Source organism: Bison bison, unplaced genomic scaffold (assembly GCF_000754665.1).
Source record: "Bison bison bison isolate TAMUID 2011002044 unplaced genomic scaffold, Bison_UMD1.0 scf7180017864535, whole genome shotgun sequence".
Classification (NCBI taxonomy): Eukaryota; Metazoa; Chordata; class Mammalia; order Artiodactyla; family Bovidae; genus Bison; species Bison bison.
The window spans coordinates 1,498,708-1,519,389 of record NW_011495084.1 but is presented as its reverse complement, the minus strand read 5'-3'; the positions used below and the strand labels follow the sequence as shown (position 1 = coordinate 1,519,389).

Below are 20,682 nucleotides of genomic sequence, written 5' to 3'. Positions count from 1 at the left end.
TTCAAGTTTAAATCTAAACCTATCCTTTCCATAATTCTGCCCCTATCACTCACCCTCTGAATTCTAAAAAGCATTTATTAAATGTACCATGGACTGGGAATTTGGGTAATTACACTTTTCTATACAATTTTGTTTGCATTTAATTTTATTCCTTACTAATTCTCTCCATTGTAAGTCCCTTATAATCCAGGATGCATGTCTGTTTATCTCCTGCTTTAGCACATCAAAAATTCAGCTTCCCCCAAACTTATTACCTACTGTGAACTGGGAACCGGTCTCATTACTGTAAATAAGATATAGTTCCTGCCCTTCTGGGTATATAGTTTAATAGGAAAGCCAAACACATAAACAGATTCATTGTAATTTTAAATGGTTAGAGATTTCTCAGAATCTTATAAGAAAATAGCAGACCCTCAGGAATTACATGCTAATGATGATATTAAATATTTGAAAAATTATACTTTCATATATCTTGTAACTTACGTGTTTCAACAACGAATACTGGACTTAAAGTAGTTTTTGCCTCCCATTCATTTATTGCAGAGAATAAAAATCTGTAAACACGGCCAGGATACAACTGTGTAATTGCTTTCTCTGTAGTATCTGGGGGCATGCTTTCAAAATGTTGCTCTTCTGTACAATCTAAATAATACTTAATGATAATTTTATACCCAAGTTTCAGCCACTTATTCAAATTATTCCAAGCACTCAAATTATTCCAACTAAATACAACTTCAGTTGTTCCAACATCCTTTATATAGAACAAAAGGTCTTCATGCAGAGAAGGTGCTAAAAGAAATAGAAGAGAATTATTTTTATTAGAAATTATAATTCTGTCTTTAAAGTAATAAAAGAATAAGATGCATGAATAGACAAATACTAAAAAAATAATTACATTCATATTCACAAATATATGGCAACGGAATATAACAGAAAAATCCTGTAAAGAAATAGTTTGATCCAGTTGAGTTTTGCTGTAAAATGTAGCAATCTGTTTCATTCTTGGGTAGTAGTGGGAAAGAAAGTATTTCATTTTCCTTAAGGTCAAAAGATGATCCATCTGTCCATGTGAGATGACCTTCTTTCTGTAATAAGATGTACAAATTAAGCCAATTTAAAGGAAAAGTCACATTTCAAATATGTGTATTTAAAGATTTTTATTAGATATCTATATTATAAAATTTTCTAAGATGGTTAAATCATCAACCAGTTTCATATTTCATGTAGATTTCTTTCATGATAAAGATTCTGAGCTGGAGGCAGAGTTCATTTTCATCCATTCATTAGCCATGTCATCAGGAGAGTAAATTTTCACATTAAACCTCTGTTTTCTCATCTGTAAAACAGGTGTAGTGATAGAAACTACATCTAATTTGTTGTGAGCATTACAAGCAGTGCATGTGAAGTGCTCAAAACAATGCCAGGCACAGACCCTTTATTCTTCAGAGGTTATTTTGAGTCAAGTCATCAGTAAGTCGTAAGCATCAGAAGAGGTTTCAATTACCATTCTGCTAAGGATGTCAGTAGTGAGTATCATCAACCTCAACTTTCAAAGGTAATAAATCTCCCTCTAGGTAGTGGATACTCTCCTTGAAAGGGGTAGTAGGAAAAGTGGAAGCTTTGACAAGCTTAGACAGCTGGATTCTAATCAACAGTTTTGCCACTTACTATCTAAGTAACAGACAACTGCTAACCTCTCAGAAATGAAATATTTTCACCAGTGTAGTGGAGCTCATCAGGACCACTCTGCGTGGCAGTCAACAGGTTTAGAGTATGAATGCAAGAGACCAGGCACATCACAGTGCCTCAAAATCAAATATAATTCTTAGAGACAATGAGTTCTATGAAAACTGAGACTATGTCCATACTGTGTTTATGACGCCATCCCCAGCATTAAGCACAGTGCCAAGCTAGAGGCATGGATGAAAACTAAAAAGATCTGCTCCCTGCAGATATTCTAAAGAGATTTTAAAACAGTACATTCCAACTCCATCAAGTAGAATGGAGGAATATAATTTCCTTAAAGAGCCTGCTGTATTGCATATACTGTTCTGCCATTTTGAAAACAGACAGAGGCTCAGAGGCAGTATGGTCAAATGATTAGGGCATAAGTGTTAGTCAAGACACAGGTTTGAGGTCTGGCATGGCCATTTATTAGCTATGTGACCCAGGATATTTCTGAGCTCATTTTCCTTATCTATAAAATGAGAATAATTACATTGCCTATTCATAAGGCTGTTGCGAGAACTCAATGAGAATTACCTATGTAACCCTTCCAAAAGTAGAATATAGAAATTATTAATCTTTCATTAAGTTCCTATTGAGTGGCCAAGTCCCATTTGGAAGCTAGGATGTAATGACGAATCAGTCTTTTTCTATGACATCCAGTAACAAACTCACACTTACTCAGCATGGGTTTACTTAAAGGGTTGATGACTTTCTCAGTCTACCACAAGGATTGACCCAGAAGTTAACTCTGATGTCAACCTCAAGAGACCAGCTTTAAAGGTCATAGAATATAGTGGTTAAGGTCAGACTCTGATGCCTGTCCACAGGTGTGCTAATTTCCTCTGTCATACAAGTAAATCATATAGAACTACACTTAGCACTTAGAAGATATTATAGGACTCAGCTATTATTACAAAGGAAGTTTTTTTTTAATTGTTACTTTGATGTTTCACTTACTTTTCAAATTATTTTTAAGTACCTTAAAGCAGAATCTGTATCTTAGACGCTTTAGAAAAATTCATAACCACCACAAGGATGCCTTGAGAGCCTCACTTTGCCTCGCATTAGCATATGATCTAACTTCATAACAAAAACCAGTAACCATAACTATTGGAAGACAGCATTCTAATTTAAACAGTTCAGAACCACCATGCCAGAAGCAGGAAAGAAATAGATGTATATAACTGGCCTACTGGAAAGACTAGCACACTGGAAGGGGGACTTCTGAGATGAACTGTGGTTTGAGGAATCTTCATTAGAATTTCCTTCACTGCCCATTAAAAGATGAATAAATCTCATTAAGGGAATGATGAAAATGCAGTTAAAGATTGCCAACAGTTTCACCCAAGCATACACAAAGTTCCAAAGAAAAACTGGTATCAAAACTGATAGAATTTGCCTTGGGTCACGAGAGATCAGGGTGTCTCATGGAGAACAGAGTGGCAGGAAATAAAAATAAATGGAACACCAGGAAGAAAACACAGATTAGACAAAGGTAGTGTTATGTCTCAAGCTTTCCTACAAAACTTTAACCAAAATGAGATTTCATGAGCTATTCCACAGGGGTAGGAATGTTTGGAGAAAAATGTCACTCACTCCTTATCTCACTGGTATTGACCAAAATCTTCAGATTGTTCTGTATCTCTTTTAGTAAAACTGAACTCTAAAACCTGGATGTCTACAGTAAAAGAAGTGAAATGGAGACCTCCAAGCTTTCAGGTTCATATTATTGTATTGTTCACAGAGGTAAGAAATAGAGGAAGTGGAGCAGGTTTGATGGGAAGGATGTGTCAAGTCAGTTTTGGTAATATTTAAGTGTCTGTGGAAAATTTCAAAAGAAATAAGCAGAAGAAAATTAGATGTCTGAAACTTTTTGAACTGTGGTGTTGGAGAAGACTCTTGAGAGTCCCTTGGACTGCAAGGAGATCCAACCAGTCCATCCTAAAGGAGATCAGTCCTGAATATTCATCGGAAGGGTTGATGCTGAAGCTGAAACTCCAATACTTTGTCCACCTGGTGTGAAGAGCTGACTCATGTGAAAAGACCCTGATGCTGGGAAAGATTGAAGGCAGGAGGAGAAGGGGATGACAGAGGATGAGATGGTTGAATGGCATCACCGGCTCAATGGACACGAGTTTGGGTAAACTCCGGGAGTTGGTGATGGACAGGGAGGCCTGGTGTGCTGCAGTCCATGGAGCCGCAAAGAGTCGGACACGACTAAGTGACTAAACTGAACTGAACTGAAACTCATAAGAGGAAAGTGGGCTAGATAAACATTTGAGAACTGGTTCAGGTGGAATAAAAATAAGAAATGGATAAGTTCACTCATATTTAAGAGGGGTCTGGGGAAAACCAAAATTAAAGCAAAATTAGGTAAAGAAATGAATGCCTACAAAAGAGATTGGAGGAGGTGAGGAAGGAATGAGCAGACAGGGAAGAGGGTTTTTAGGACAATGAAAATACTCTGTACCATACTAAAATGAGGGATATATATTTGTCCAAACCCATAGAATGAATGAAACCAAGACTGAACCATGATGGAAACCCTAGGCTTTGAGTGATGATGATGTATCAACACAGGCTCCTGGGTTGTAACAGATTACTATTCTGGTTAGTGATACTGCTAATGGGGGAGGCAATGTGTGTCTGGAGGTGGAGGGTACATGTGTAATCTCTGTCTTTCCTTCAATTTTGCTGTGAACCTATAAATACTCTAAGAAAGAGAGATACTGGAAAAATAGAGACAGTGTCTGGCTTATAGGAAGTGAAGTGAAAGTCGCTCAGTCGTGTCCAGCTCTTTGCGACCCCATGGACTATACAGTCCACGGAATTCTCCAGGCCAGAATACTGGAGTGGGTAGCCGTTCCCTTCTCCAAGGGATCTCCCAACCCAGGGATTGAACCAAGGTCTCCCACATTGCAGGTGTATTCTTTACTGTCTGAGCCACCAGGGAATCCCCTGCTTATAAGTACTCATTAAATATTTACTGAATTACGGTAAGAAGGAATAGATGAATGAACGAACATAGGTAAAAACAGTTTTATCACAATACATATTCTTTATATCTACTGACCTTAAAGTCGTTAAGACCAGTCCATATTATTATTTGATTCTTTGACCTGAGATGTGAAAATACAAATTTTTTTTCCTCCTCATTTTTTATATCCACCAGGTGTGCAGAACTTAAGGACAGCTTACAGTATTGCTGGGCTATATTCCATGGCTTACTCTCTTTGCTAATTCTATAACAGCTATTTTTTAATGCTACCCATCCTTGTGAACATGAACCTACCAAAAGAAAAATGCTTTTGTTAAAGATGGATTCAGCAATATAACATTTCATAATTCTATTTCTTAACATCTACAGAGGTTAACTCTAAAAACCTCATAGAATTAACTGTACAGTTTCCTTATATTTCTCCCAAACCAATAAAAGCGCTAAAGCTGCTTTATTCTAGTAGTAAGTGAATTACTACCAACTAAAATAGTTTTAAGTAGCTTTAAGAATTAATTATACAGAATTATCGCCCAATTACAATTTAACACAAAACCACAAATATTTTTCTTTCTAAATTACTTTAGGTTACCCTTCCTTTCCCTTACTCTTATACTGCTAGAGAACTTTTAAAGTAAATTTCAGGCTTTTTTTTTTTAAATTTAGAGGGCTCTCTTGGAGTAGGAAATGGCAACCCACTCCAGTAATCTTGCCTAGGAAATTCCATGGAACGGAGGAGCCTGGCAGGCTATGGTCCATGGGGTCGCAGAGAGTCAGGTATGACTCAGCGTACATGCACACATACACAAAACATCATGCTTGCTATGAATTCTGCTCTTTGTCATTTGATTTCAAATGGGTTCACTTCCTAGAAAAAAAAAAAAACTGGAATGGCTGGCCATTTAGTCCTTTCTCCAAGATTACACACCATAGAAAGACAGGAAAATATCAGCCTGTTCAGAGTAAAAATATGCTGATGCTAATGAAGCATCAGTGACCAACCCAACAGATTAGGAAGATGTAAGAAGGATTTTTTTTTAATTGGAGTATAATTGTTTTGCAATGCTGTGTTAGTTTCTACTGCACAACAATTTGAATCAGATACACACACACACACACATATACACACATATATCCCCTCCCTCTCTTAGCTCCCTCCCATCCCCCTCAGGTCATCCCTCTAGGTCACGGCAGAGCACTGAGCTGAGCTCCCCGTGCTATACCGCAGCTTCCCACCGTCTATTTACACATGGTTGTGTATATAGGTCAGTGCTACTCTCAGTTCATCCCACCCTCTCCCTCCATGTCCACAAATCCAGTCTCTATGTCTGCATCTTTATTCCTACCCTACAAATAGGTTCGTCATCAGAACCATTTTTCTAGATTTCATATATATGTGTTACATATATTTTTTTCTTTTTCTGACTTAGTTCACTCTGTAAAGAATATTTTGAACTGTTGTCTTGTTTTCCTTGGGGAAGAAGTATGAGAGGAAATGCTTTAACTACCTTATTGTCTTTTTATTAACAAAATTTATTATAAAAGATATTGTGATTCATTTAATGTTCCTGTACAGGGTGTTGAAATGGGACTCAGCCCATCACAGAAAGTGCATTGCCCCTATCAGCCATCTAGGACTCTGTCCTCAAATCTACGTGTAAGAAGGAACAGGAAATAGGAAGACACAAAAAATTGAACACATTCAGCTCCCCCTTGCAGTATTTTAAATTTAGGTCAGGTCTGATCGGGGATGAGTAATAGAGAAACTTCAAATAGAATGAAAAATTTATATATTTTTTTCCTCCTTCAGGAAAGATAGATTTATTTGACACAGATTCTTAAACGAATTTCCCTCTTAGAGATACAATCCATTGACATACCATAAAGCAACCATTCTGGACTAGAATCTCTCTAAATGTCCTAGCATCCAATTTGATGCTATGTTTCTGAAAAATAACTTGAGACCAGAGTTGGTAGTTAGCACTCTAAGTCTGCTGAGCTATACTTCTCACCTTGTATTATTTATGAGGGTCCACTGCATTCTGGGTGTGCTCATGAAATATTTCTATGTTATACTACATTTTAATGATACTTTAATACCTGAAAATGAGACCATTCATTGGTATATTGAAGTTACCTAAAAATTCATGGACTCTATATGTTGTTCAGTCACTAAGTCATGTCCAACTCTTTGCAACCCCATGGACTATAACACGCCAGGCTCCTCTGTCCTCCAGTATCTCCTGGAAAATCTATATGAACCACTGTCAGAGTTAAAGGAAAGAGCACCCACTTGGTTCAGTTTAAAAGAAGTGATGGAAGAAAAATTATCTTTACCGGCTAAACCCGGCTTGTTCAATAAATCAGTCAAATATCGGAATAATATAGTTAGAAAAAGAGGACTATGCTAATTCATTTACAAGTAGTTTACACTGGTTAATACTTGGCTGAATCACTTTTTAAAGGCTACCAATTTATCTACAAGATACATAATACATACATTAATAAATATCTACATACCTGTTTCAATTTGAATATCCAATCTCTGAAGTATATTTATAAAATCCAAATGCAACTGTTTAAATTCAAGTGTAAAAACATATAAGGTGGCAGGTTTCAAGTCATCCCACTCATAAAACATGACATTCTGCATAATTTGTGAAGAATTATTAAGCGATATTGACACCAAAATATCATTGGAAGATAGCACACTCCAGTTAAAAGAAACACTCGTACTTGTTGCTACTGTTTTAATATTTCTAGCTGATACTCCACCTAAAAGATCAGGGCGAATAATTAGCACAGTTTCAAATAAAACGGAATGAAACACAAAGGATATTGATTACCAAAGATTCACCATGATGGAAAAACTTGATCTAACTACAAAATCTTTCCTGGATTATATGGGAGTTTCTGGTACTCTATTTAGAATGAATGAATTACAGCAGATTACAATCCACATTATAGTTTGTTAAGGGTAATCTGGATTATACGTAAATCTTCACTAAACCTATCTACCATACTGGCACACATTAAATGCCAAAACTGAAAACTGTATTCTTACTTTAGCTTCAAGTTCCTGTAAATTTTGAAAACTAAATTATAATCAAGCAAAATACTATCATGATGTGTTTTTGATTACCGTTACATATCTGTTCATCATTGTAAAATTCAAATTATCTGGTAATAAAACATTTTTCCTTTTAAGATTAGGTAAGATAGCTGAACAACACACACTACTTACGAGTTTGAAATGACTTTTCACTTAAAATTTGTCCATATTTTACAGACTGTATAATGATGTCATAATCTTCATTTTCTTCTAGTGTTAGTATTGATTTTGGAAACTTTGGTGGTTCTGCAAGAATCTTTTGAACATTCTGTAAATAAGGAGGTTCATTTGCCTAAGAAATGTTTATTAACCATGTAAGATACACTATAATTAGAAGTTTGACTGCTGTATATCTTCATAGCAGTTTTTCCAATATGAAATCCAAACATACATAAATTATTTTTACATAAAATATTACTTTTTTAAATATTGTGTAGTATGTAAATTCTATAAAGGAAAATTCATAAACATTCTAATGATGAAATAGTCAGATACTATTCTGATCTAGTTATTAAAGATAGTTCATAAAATGCTAGAATTATATATATTAGTAAAATTAAGTAAGAAATTGCAATAGCTATTAAATTCCTATTCATGATGAGGCATTTAGTTATAACAGACTTATTATGCTCACTTTTATCAGAGCCATAAAATAAAAGATGCCTTACTTTTTGAGCAAAATTATTAACAAGTTGGTATTTTAAAAAATAAAATTCAGGACTTCCTCCCTTAGGAAATTCATCCCATTCAATAAAAACTGCTGTTTGTTTATTCTTTGGTGTATAGTGGAAACTTCTTGAGATCTGAAATGAGAAAGAAAACTAATGCTGAAGAAAAGTTAAAATGCATTCTTGGTTAATGTTTCATAAGCAAATTTACAAAAATGAAACCTAGACTATACCAAATTATAATTTTAAAATATTTTAGAAACATTAATTTCCACACATGAATTAAATAACATCCATTGGATACACTATTTATAAGCACAGTTTGGGAAAAAACTTAAAGGCCAGTAAACATAAAAAAAAAGAACAAAATAATGCCATTTGCAGCAACATGGATAGATTTAGAGATTATCATACTAAGTTAAGGAAGTCAGAGAAAGACAAATATTGTATGAATATCGCTTATATGTGGAATCAAAAAAAGAATGATATAAATGAACTTATCTACAAAACAGTAATAAGAGTCACAGATACAGAAAACAAGTTTATGGTTACAAGGGGGAAAGGCTGGGGAGGGACAAACTGGAAGGTTGAGACTGACATATATACATCATTATATACAAAAGAGGTAACTAACAAGGTCCTACTATACAGCACATGAAGCTCTGCTCAACACTCTGTAAAGACCTATATGGGAAAAGAATCTTACAAAAAGAGTGGATATATGTAGAAACAATTCACTTCGCTGTACAGAAGGAACTAACACAACTCTGTAAATCAACTATAATAATGAGTAAAAGAAAGGCAAGTAAAATGCAAGCAGGCAAACTTTAGATGCATGTGGGCTGCAGTCCATGGGGTCGCTAAGAGTCAGACGTGACTGAGCGACTTCACTTCCACTTTTCACTTGCATGCATTGGAGAAGGAAATGGCAACCCACTTTAGTGTTCTTGCCTGGAGAATCTCAGGGACTTCGGAGCCTGGTGGGCTGCCATCTCTGGGGTCGCACAGAGTCAGACACGACTGAAGCGACTTAGCAGCAGCAGCAGCAGGAAACACCATGGTCTCCCAGGTGGCTTGGTAGTAAAGAATCCGCCTGCTGAAGGAGGAGATGCGTACTCGATCCTGGGGTTAGGAAGATCCCATAGCATAGCAAATGGCAACCTACTCCAGTGGTCTTGCCTGGAAATTTTCATGGACAGAGGAGCCTGGTGGGCTACAGTCCACGGGGTTGCAAAGAGTTGGACGCAACTGAGCAACTACCACACGCAGCACAGTAGGAAACTCGGTGATTCTGGGGTCAACGGGGATAAAGAAACAAGATCCCAGCACACCGTCCTAGCACGCCAGACTGTGTGCCTTGATGATAACAGATTGTTGACAACACTCAGAATGAACCTACGTTTGAGTGCAAAACACTCACTTGACTCTAATTTTAAAACCTTGGTTCATTTGTAGGTAAAGAAAATATTAGCAATTGAGGCAAAACAGCCAGACCACATTATCAGAGACTTTTATGTTCCCTAGACGACAAATAAGAATTCAACTCTCAAGAGAATGATATATTCATCAAACTTCCTACCAAAAACAACTTTAAAATGGTTCACTATTACCTGGTCTTTTACCAGGTTCTGATCCCTCCTTCTCCAGTGATTATCCCCCCAAACAATCTGCAAGCAGTGAAAACAGCTGCCACCAATATGCATATATCTGCAAAGCAACCTAGCAGACATTTTTTCTTAGGTGCTAAATCTAATATTTAGTGTTATTTCTCTTATACTCTATTTTCCAAAATAGACTCAATGCAATAACTTCTTGCCCATTCGTTTTTCCAAAAAGGGTACATTAAAAAATATCTTACCTTAGCAACATACTGTATGCAGAGCAGTAGAATAATTGATTTCTCCATCTGCAAAAGTATATTCAGCTCAATTAAACATGTATATTTTTAGCTTCAAAATTAAACTATTGAACATTCCTTAGGTTGTGCATGTATCACTTTAAAATCATGTCTTTACGATTTAGACTGCTCATCCAACCAAACATTAAGGCATTGATAAGTAAGTGCTTCGTGATATTGTCCACCCAATAAAACTGGATACATCAATACTTTTCAACAGATGACAAACAGCCAAACAATTTTCTTCTAGGAGCTGCCATAATTAAATACAAAGGAAGTGTTAGCAATCAAATGAATTATCAGGCATTTATACAAAATTACATTGCATTGTGTGAAAGTATTTAAGCTTAATTAATGAAAATCTAGAACACCTACACAGTGCTACTTTGCTGGAAGTAATTCCTCACATTTTAAAATTATACCATCTTTCTGAAAAATATTTCAAATACTGTGGATGAAATTGAAACTTAAATGGGAAAAACAATTCAATATTCAATTTCTTTTGTTTTAAAAATGCATTGATTCAAAAAGCTTGTGTAACTTGTCCCAGGAATCTTAATCGCTGGGGACTCAACTCTCACATTCAACTTGAGGTATAAAGAAAAAAAAAACTTTTTTTTTCCCCCCAAGAAATACATATGTCTAAAACTGAGAAATACCATTAATAGCAAATAGGTCCCCAGGATCAACCTTAAAGCTTTGTAAAGCCCGTTCTTTTAAAGCACGTTTCTTCCTACAAAATCCTCTGTAGGTGTTCTTAAACCTTAAGCAGGTGTTCACCTCAGATAAAATGCAGCCTGGTTAAAAAATACCTAATCATTCAATTCACAGGCTCCTCCACAAAACTGCAAAGCTTTAACCCTCTTCATTTTTCTCAGCAACCTGTTATGAGCGTTCCCTTGGCGGGGCTGTGTTATTAACTCCCCTCTCCCCCAAATCTAAGCAGTCAAGTAGAATTTCGAAGGTTTGTGTGCTATACAAAAACACCAAAATGCAAATATCGCTCCCAGCTGCCTGTTCAAGTCCAAAAAGTACGTTGGTAGTCACGTCGGGCTTTTTTGCTACCCCATGGACTGCAGCCCGCCAGGCTCCTCTGTCCATGGGATTCTCCAGGAAAGAGTACTAGAGTGGGTTGCCAGTTCCTTCTCCAGGGGATCTATCTACCTGACCCGGGGATCCAACCTGGGTCTCCTGCACTGCAAACGGATTCTTTGCCGTCTGAGCCACCACAGAAGCCCCACTGTTAATTGTACAGTCGTATCCGACTCTTTGCGACTCCATGGACTGTAGCCCACCAGACTCCTCTGTCCATGGAATTCTCCAAGCATGAATACTGGAGTGTGTTGCCGTTTCCTTCTCCAGAACAGAAGCCCCAACCCCACTCAAATTCAGCTCTTAAGTTTCAGCCGTTGCTCCCAAAGTGAAGGAAAAAAATAGCAGCAGCCCCGAGGCGCGCCGTTTTAGCAATAGTCCACTTTTGAACAAAGGAGGAAAGAACAGAGTTTAAAGGAAAAGACGGGGATTTTAAGAATGGTTAGACTGGTGGAGAAAGAAGAAAGATCAGAGACCTGGGAGCCAAGGCGCGATGGGTGCTCAGAGGAGGAACCTGCGGGTGCCAATGCGTCCCCGCAGCCCCGACACCACCCAGACCTTGAGCCCCCGTCGCGTAGCCCGCGCTTTGCAAGTTTCGCGCGACACGTGCTGCGCCCCAGAGACCGGGTCCGGGAGGTGGGGAGCCGCCCATCGCCCCCACCTCGCGCCTGCTCCGTGCTTCTCTCCGCTCAGCCAGCCCTCGCTCCTCTCCGGCTCTTTCAGCAGCTGCTCGGGTGGATTCTGTTCCCTCCGGCAACGCCCTCTCTCTCCCTGGGTTAATTAAGTGATGGTCGCCAAGGAAATGGCAAGTAGGGGGGAGGGGGAAAGGAGTGGGAAGTGAGTCCCTCAAATCAGCGATTTTTGAAGGAGACTTACACTACGTAGAAGAAGGGAGTAAAGGATAGGGCGGTGAAGGGGAACATGAATTGGCCTCTTAGGAAAAACAAGTCGACTGGCCTTGACTGTGAAAAAAAAATCCCAGTTTTAAGTTCATCCTTGGGCTTCGTATGAAGCCACCTTCCTTCATTGTTAACAGCTGTGTGGGCTGTTTGCTTGTTTGGTTTTTGCAGTGTTTGACAATGTTGCTGGAGCCCTTCCTCTATCCTGAGGTCTTCTCAGTTAGCTTTCCTGACATCACTCTCTCCTGGTTCCTCTATCATCTTAGCCAAGTCACCCTTGACATTGGCAACTTAAAAATTGTTTTGACTCATGATGTCTTCGGGCTTCCCTGGTGGCTCAGATGGTAAAGAATCTGCCCACAATGTGGGAGATCTGGGTTCCATCCCTAGGTGGAGAAGATCCCCTGGAGAAGGGAATAGTTACCCACTCCAGTATTCTTGCCTGGAACATCCCAGGGACAGAGGAGCCTGGCGGCCTAGGGTCCATAGGGTTGCGAAGAGTCCAACTCGAAAGTGACTAAAACACAACAAGATGCCTTTGTTACTACTAGGGTCCTTAAACTCTATGATTGTCACCAGCCAGGGTTCTTGGACTTCTTAATCAGTAAAAACTGATAAAAAGCCAGATAAGAAATTCAGACAAGGCTTTATTGGCACCTGTGTTGCAACAGGAGGGAGCGAAAACAAGTAACAGGTGTCCTTGCTTGCTCCCTCCCTAAGTCAGGCGAGCTGGTTCCCTACAAGCGGTGAGGGTCTGGAGGTCAGGACAGGGTGGCTTAGGTGGTCTGCTCCTCCCTTTGCTGGGTGCATATGTAGTACCCTGGGGATGCCCTGCTTTTGCTCCTGAGTCCTCAGAAGTGGAATTGTGTGTGTGTACACCTTGTTCTTTATGTTTTTTCCCAACTGCACATGCACGCAGTTATTTTTAGGTCCTTATGAGTTTTTTTTGTATTTTGTTGCACAACGAGACATTTGTCCATGTGCAAGCACTGCAGCAAAGGGTCTCAGGTCCAAGATTTCCGGTCCCAGCCTGTCTCCTAATCAGAAATTGTTAAGAGGCCAGATGAAGAATTCAGACGTGGCTTTACTGGGACTCTTGCTGCACCTGGAAGAAGTGAGAGCAAGAAACAGGTGCCCTTGCCCATTCCTGGAGGGGGAGTGGGAAGAGTCGGTTTCATAAAAGGAGGTGAGGGCAGGTCGGTGCGGCCGATTGAGGGGTGGCGTTGGTGGTCTGTGCACACCCTCAGTGGCTGTGTGTGCAAGGATTACATACAGTATCCTGATTTTGCTCTTGGCACCTCAGAAATGGCTGTTGATTTGTGGCCCTTTTGTGTCTTATTGTTAATATTTGCCCCATCCCTGCATTTATGCAATTAATTTAGACCCTTACAGCATCTTTGTATTGTTTCTCTAAAAGATGTTGGTCTAAGTGCATGTGCCAGCACTCCCAGTTCCCACCCTGCCTCACCTTCCTAGAGTTGGAGTTATTTCATTCCCTTTCATGATTTTCAGCCATATTCAGACTCCCAGTCATTCCATCTTGGATCTCATTTCTTTCCAGCGCTTCAGAGCACTATATACTGGTCTGCATTGACCATTTACACCTGGCTGTCCACCATAGGCAACTCAGAACCATCTTTCCAAAACTAAATTCATGATCTTCCTTCTCCCAGCCTTTCCTACAGAGAGAAGCCAACCCCCCCCCAAAAAAAAATCACCAACTCTACATGCTCAGATTCTTTCCCTTACTACCCAAGAACTCAAAAATCCTTTTGGTTCTTCTTCTAAAACATTTTTAAGATGATAACGTCCTCTCTATTCCCACAATCAAAGGCTTAATTGAAAACCAAATTATTTTTCTCTCTGGAAAATATATGCCATGTTTAAGATAGCTGAACCTCAGTTCAGATCCTATGGCTCCATTTACTAGCTGGTAATCTCTCTGAAAAGAACTTGATGCTGGGAAAGATTGAAGGCAAAAGGATAAGGGGGTGGCAGAGGATGAGATGGTTGCTGCTGCTGCTACTGCTGCTAAGTCGCTTCAGTCGTGTCTGACTCTGTGCGACCCCATGGACTGCAGCCTACCAGGCTCCTCCGTCCATGGGATTTTTCCAGGCAAGCATACTAGAGTGGGGTGCCATTGCCTTCTCTGAGGTAGCACTGTATCTGTGGTTTATTTCCTCCCTCCACTACTGTCTCTCCCCTCCCTGTAATTCCAGCCCTGCCAATATTGTACCTCAGTCTTCAAGGAACACAGAACCAAAGACTTCGAGAAGATCTGTCTACTCACAAACATAACAGCTATGGAAAGTCACTAATTAAAAACTAGGTAAAGATGGTTAGATAGCATCAACCACTATGAATCTCAGCAAACTCCAAGAGAGAGTGAAGGACAGGGGATCCTGGAGATAGTGAAGAACTTGGAGTTGCAGAGTCAGACATGAATGAGTGACTAAACAACATATCTCTAAAAATTTATTGTGGCCAATAGTAAGCTTGTAAAGTGTTTAGTCAAGTATAAATACTTAATAGAGTGACAGTTAATGAAGTTCACTGGCATTACAGCAGGTAAACTCATACTCGGACTTCCGTTTATCTGATATACCCAGTCTTTCCTCCACACTGTTACCTACTGTGATCTTTCTGAAATAAACACATGAGCAAACGGAAAAGCTTCTTTTAGGTGCCTACTTAAAAGTCTTTTCTGATTCTTGGCCTCTTACAATGTGGGTGCTCAGTCGCTCAGTCGTGTCTGACTCTTTGTGACCCTATGGACTGTAGCCCATCAGGGTCCTCTGTCCATGGGATTTTCCCGGCAAGAATACTGCAACAGGTTGCCATTTCCTCCTCCAGGGGATCTCCCCAACGCAAGGCTCAAACCTGCATCTCCTGTGTTGCAGGTGTATTCTTTACTGCCGAGCCACCAGGAGTGCTGCTGCTGCTGCTGCTAAGTCGCTTCAGTCGTGTCCAATTCTGTGCGACCCCATTGACGGAAGCCCACCAGGCTCCCCCGTCCCTGGGATTCTCCAGGCAAGAACACTGGAGTGGGTTGCCATTTCCTTCTCCAATGCATGAAAGTGAAAAGTGAAAGGGAAGTCGCTCAGTCGTGTCTGACTCTTAGCGACCCCATGGACTGCAGCCCACCAGGCTCCTCTGCCCATGGGATTTTCCAGGCAAGAGTACAGGAGTGGGGTGCCATCGCCTTCTCCGGCCACCAGGAGTTACCTCTGGCCAAATTCACTTAACAACTTCACCTCTTTCCACTCCTCCTTGGCATCCTAATTTATACCCTCAAGGAAATAACAGGCCATAAACCTTTGCATCTGTGTTTTCCTATAGAACTTTGTTTATACTTTAACATAAACATTTCCTTTTTATGTATTCATGTTCTTAGCCAGATTAGGAACTTCATGATGACACAGACTATGTCTTAATTCAGGCAGTTATAAATGTGAACTATACTTATATTGTTTTAATTCCTGGGGGCCCTACATATATTTAGTCTCTAAAAGTGGAACGTGTCAAGGCAATATATAACAAAAGGATTCCCTTGCCAATGAGTTAGCTTTTAGTCTTTGAGAAATATGATCAAATTAAAAAGCCATCAAGGACATTAACTAAACTTGTGGTAATCACCTCACAGTATATGCATATATCAAATCATTGTGCTGCGCATCTTAAACTTATACAGTTTAAGTTTAAACTTATAAGTCTTGGGGGATAGAAAAATCAGGAAATTGCTAAAAATACGTAAAAACCCATCAAGTGAATTAAATAAAGTGTATATATTTCAATATTTTTTTTGTCACACATTTGCTAGGCAAACAATTGCATTTTAAATAAGCAGCCATCAAAAACACCATCGCCTTTTGTAGCTACATCAGTCTCTCCACTAGGTCTTTGACTATGTGGATCACCACAAACTGTGGAAGATTCCTAAACAGAGGGGAATACTAGACCTCCTCACCTGCCTCCTGAGAAACCTGTATGCAGGTAAAGAAGCAGCAGTTAGAACCATACATGGATCAACAGACTGATTCAAAATTGGGAAAGGAGTACATAAAGGCTATATATTGTCACCCTGCTTATTTAATTTATATGCAGAGCACATCATACAAAATGCTAGGTTGGATGAAGCACAAGCTGGAATCAAGATTGCCAGGAGAAATATCAATTACCTCAGCTATGCAGATGACACCACCCTTATGGCAGAAAGCAAAGAGGAATGAAATAGCCTCTTGATGATAGTGAAAGAGCAGAGTGAAAAAGCTGGCTTAAAACTCAACACTCAAAAAACTAAGATCATGGCATCCAGTCCCATCACTTAATGGCAAATAGATGGGGAAACGAGGGAAAGAGTGACAGAGTTTATTTTCTTGGGCTCCAAAATCACTGCATATGGTGACTGCAGTCATGAAATTAAAAGATGCTTGCTCCTTGGAAGAAAAGCTATGACAAACCTAGGCAGTGTATTAACAAACAGAGACATCACTTCACCAACAAACGTCCATATAGTCAAAGCTATGGTTTTTTCCACTAGTCATGTTTGGATGTGACAGTTGGACCATAAAGAAGGCTGAGCGCCGAAGAATTGATGCTTTTGAACCATGGTGTTGGAGGAGACTCTTGAGAGTCCCTTGTACTGCAAGGAGATCCAACCAGTCCATCCTAAAGAAATCAGTCCTGAATATTCATTGGAAGGACTGAAGCTCAAGCTCCAATACTTTGGCCACCTGATGTTAAGAGCTGACTCATTAGAAAAGACCCTGATGCTGGGAAAGATTTAGGGCAGAAGAAAGGGAAAACGGAGGATGAGATGGTTGGATGATATCACCGACTCAATGGACGTGAGTTTGAGTAAACTCCGGGAGTTGGTGATGGACAGGGAAGCCTGGCATGCTGCAGTCCATGGGGTCGCAAAGAGTCAGACACGACTAAGCAACTTAACAACACCAAATGACAACAACTCCAGTAGGTCAATAAACTTGGTAGCAAGTTAACCAATGGGCTTTCCTAAAAAGTTCTCCTTCCTTGAAGGGTTATCCTATCAAGTAGTGTGGCCTTTTCCCTGCCTTATCTTTTCATTTGGCCTAGGAACTTAGGTATAGAGAAAGAAACAGGACACACATATAAGTAAACACGATACCCTCCCCTTCCTCATGTTTAAATTCCAGTGATTCATTTAGTCGAAAATACTGAGTGCTAAGCACTGAGGACCAGCAACAGATGTGGTTACTCCTTCCTACGTGGAGCTTCAGTTCTACTGAAGGAGTTGCTGAGTGTTGTGTACTCTGACTCTGGGCATAAACTTACTCCTCTTGGGTGCTGCTGCTGCTGCTGCTAAGTTGCTCTATCTAAATTCATCTAATCTTTCAGGTTCCTGAACTGAATTCCAACATGTGAGGTATGTATGTGTGTGTGTTAGCAGCGGTGAGGTGGACACATCCCCATAACACCAAGCAAACCTTGGGATAGCAGCTGGGTGTCCTACAATTCAACCCATTCTGACACTATCTACCCAGAGATAGCATCAGATTCCACAGGTTGAGGGTTCGGTCCTGTAAGACTGACCCCCACCCCTAGATGGCAGTCATAAGCCCAGGCTGTTAACTGCGCTCTGACCAACCAACTACAGATTGGAGGTTGACACAGACCCTTCCTTGAGTTTAATTGATTTGCTAGAGTGGCTCACAGAACTCAGGAAACCTGTTATATTACTGAACGTGAAAGCTAAGTCACTCAGTCATATCTGACTCCTTGCAACCCCATGGACTGTAGCCTGGCAGGCTCCTCCATCCATGGGATTATCCAGGCAAGAATACTGGAATGGGTTGCCATTTCCTTCTCCAGGGGATCTTCCCAACCCAGGGATCAAACTTGGGTCTCCTTCATTGCAGACAGACTCTACCGTCTGAGCCTGTAAAAGGGTATAATTTAGGAGAAACCAGATTGAAGAGATGCATGGGGTAAAGCATGTGGGAAGGGGAGTGGAGCTTCCATGCACTCTTGAAGTCACCTAGTCTCCCCAAATCTCCATGTGTTCACCAATCCAGAAGCTCTGCAAGCTCTGTCTTTTGAGGTTTTTATGGCGGCTCCATTACATAGGCATGATTGATTACATCATTGGCCATCGGTAATTGATTTAACCTCCAGCTCTCCTCCCCTCTCCAGAAGTTGGGGGCAAGCTTGAAAGTCAGCAAACCGTCTAATCACATGACTGATTTTCTGACAATCAGTCCCATTCTTAGGTCCCCAAATTACCTTATTAACATAACAAGAGACAGTTTTAACATGCCTCTTATCTTTTTAGTAGCTCAGTCTTATCTGACTCTTTGTTACCCCATGGACTGTAGTCCACCAGGCTCCTCTGTTTATGGGATTCTCCAAGCCCATTCCCTTCTCCAGGGGATATTCCTGACCTGGGGATTGAACCCAGCTCTCCTGCATTGCAAGCAGATTCTTTACATCCCTACTTTAATCCATTTTCAACTGTCTTAAGATTAATCTTCCTAAAAGTCAGTTCTAATATTAATTTCATATCAAAATGACTGTGATGGCTCCTCAGCATTCCTCATTCCTTACTCGGCCCACTGAAGTCTTTCAGAAACATTTTCAGTTCACTTTATAAGCACTTTCAGTTCTCTGTATTTTCCCTTAAAATTTCCCTTCTACTTTACCTTTTTCATGCAACTTTTCCTAGGTACTCTTTACAAGAGTCCTATCCCCTTCTCTATGCTTCTTTGGCACTTAATGCCTCTAATGGATGATTCATTGAATTATATTTTTATACAGTTATCTGTGGACATCTTGGCACCTCTACAAACTATAATCTCCCTGAAGGTAAGATTTATATTTCATTGGTCTTCATATTATCTATGGAGTCAATCATAATACCTTATATGGTAGATACTCAATATATATTTTTTTGAATAAATACATGCTGAAGTAATATTATGAAACTACTATCTCCCTTTTCTAGGTGGCACTTGGATTACTACATTGTAAAGATTAAAAATGTTTTTTGGAAAAAGCAAATGGAAATTTTGACATGAGTCATGACACTCTAGAAAAAACTCATGCACGATTTATAATATTACTGTAAACTTCTGGTTTTGTCTTGAACTCTGTCTTTCTGAGCCCTTTGCAATGTTAATGAGAATCTTTCTTAATGTTGTTAAAAACAAAACAACAGGCCCCAAATGGAGTCACTTATGTTAAGCTCCACACCACCAAATTGATGCTTAATTGTGTTTTCACCTTCCCCAGAAATGGAATCTTAAATCCATCAATCAGGAATCACCTGATCAGCACTAGTTACGTAATCTAGACCCCTGCCACTACCTAAAGGAAAGGGAGCTTGTCATAACCATCTGCTTTTTTGTCTAGTATAACTTCCTTGTTCCTGATTCCTTTTGTCCAGAAGAATCTTTCATTTTATGTAGCTTCTTGGAGCTCCTTTCTGTCTGCTAGATTGCGTGCTGCTCCTTTCATGCGTTCATAAATAAAGCCAATAAGACCTTTAAAATTTGCTCAGTTGAATTTTGTTTTTTAAACTATGTGTTAACCTTTAGAGTGGCCAAAATCTATTCCATTCCCGAGTGTAGAAATGTGTACTGTGTTAATATTTAAATAGAACCGTACTTAAAAATTAAAGATCAACATAAAGAAACATTTTCCTTTAAATCTTCTGAACTGGAAAAATGAGTACTATTGGCACTATTTTTTGTCTTTCCTTATCTCATGTCTCCTGTTCTTAACAGATTTTTTAAAATTTCCTCTTTCAAAGAAGATATTTTACTAAAATTTTCTCAACAAAAATAACACTTTTAATAAGCTGATATATAATCAAAGTGAGCCATATTTCTACCACTATTTAATGGAAAGACATTGTTGATATAGAATTCCTAAGCTTTATTTTGCTGGCATGAGTTAAAAGAGAAAGAAAATAAAAGATGGATTAGTAGCATTTTTCATCTGTATTTGATTTCTTAAATGTGATGCCAAAAAAATCAGCTTTTTAGTTCTACACTTAGGATTGGTCTTTTCTACATTATAAAATTTCCTTAAAATATATGGTATTCTCTTTTAGCATATTCACTTATATAATATGAAAAGTCGTTATTTTTCTCTTTTATGAAAATATTTAATTATCCAAAACAATCCAAATTAATTTACTTTGAATGAAAATGTTATGTTCAACAAAGAGTTTTTGGCTATGCTTCAGAATCCAAGATTAAAATTTGTATTTCTCTATATCCATTGTGTGGACTAAACAATGAAAATGTCATGTT

The 20,682-nt window shown here is 39.2% G+C and overlaps 1 protein-coding gene across 2 annotated transcripts in view; it reads right to left on the bottom strand.

The window, feature by feature from the left end:
- Window positions 1-12,422, bottom strand: part of LOC104982597 (tenascin-N-like) — a 41,912-nt gene extending 29,490 nt beyond the window's left edge. For both annotated transcript variants that reach the window (XM_010832017.1, XM_010832016.1), the window contains exons 1-8: window positions 12,154-12,422; window positions 10,362-10,409; window positions 8,504-8,638; window positions 7,968-8,103; window positions 7,244-7,498; window positions 4,802-5,016; window positions 896-1,085; window positions 484-789 (exon numbers count right to left, since the gene is read on the bottom strand). In XM_010832017.1, the coding sequence (XP_010830319.1) occupies window positions 484-789; window positions 896-1,085; window positions 4,802-5,016; window positions 7,244-7,498; window positions 7,968-8,103; window positions 8,504-8,638; window positions 10,362-10,409 (1,285 nt within the window). In that variant the 5' untranslated portion in view covers window positions 12,154-12,422. The remainder of the gene's footprint in view (window positions 1-483; window positions 790-895; window positions 1,086-4,801; window positions 5,017-7,243; window positions 7,499-7,967; window positions 8,104-8,503; window positions 8,639-10,361; window positions 10,410-12,153) is intronic.
- Window positions 12,423-20,682: the final 8,260 nt, after the last annotated feature.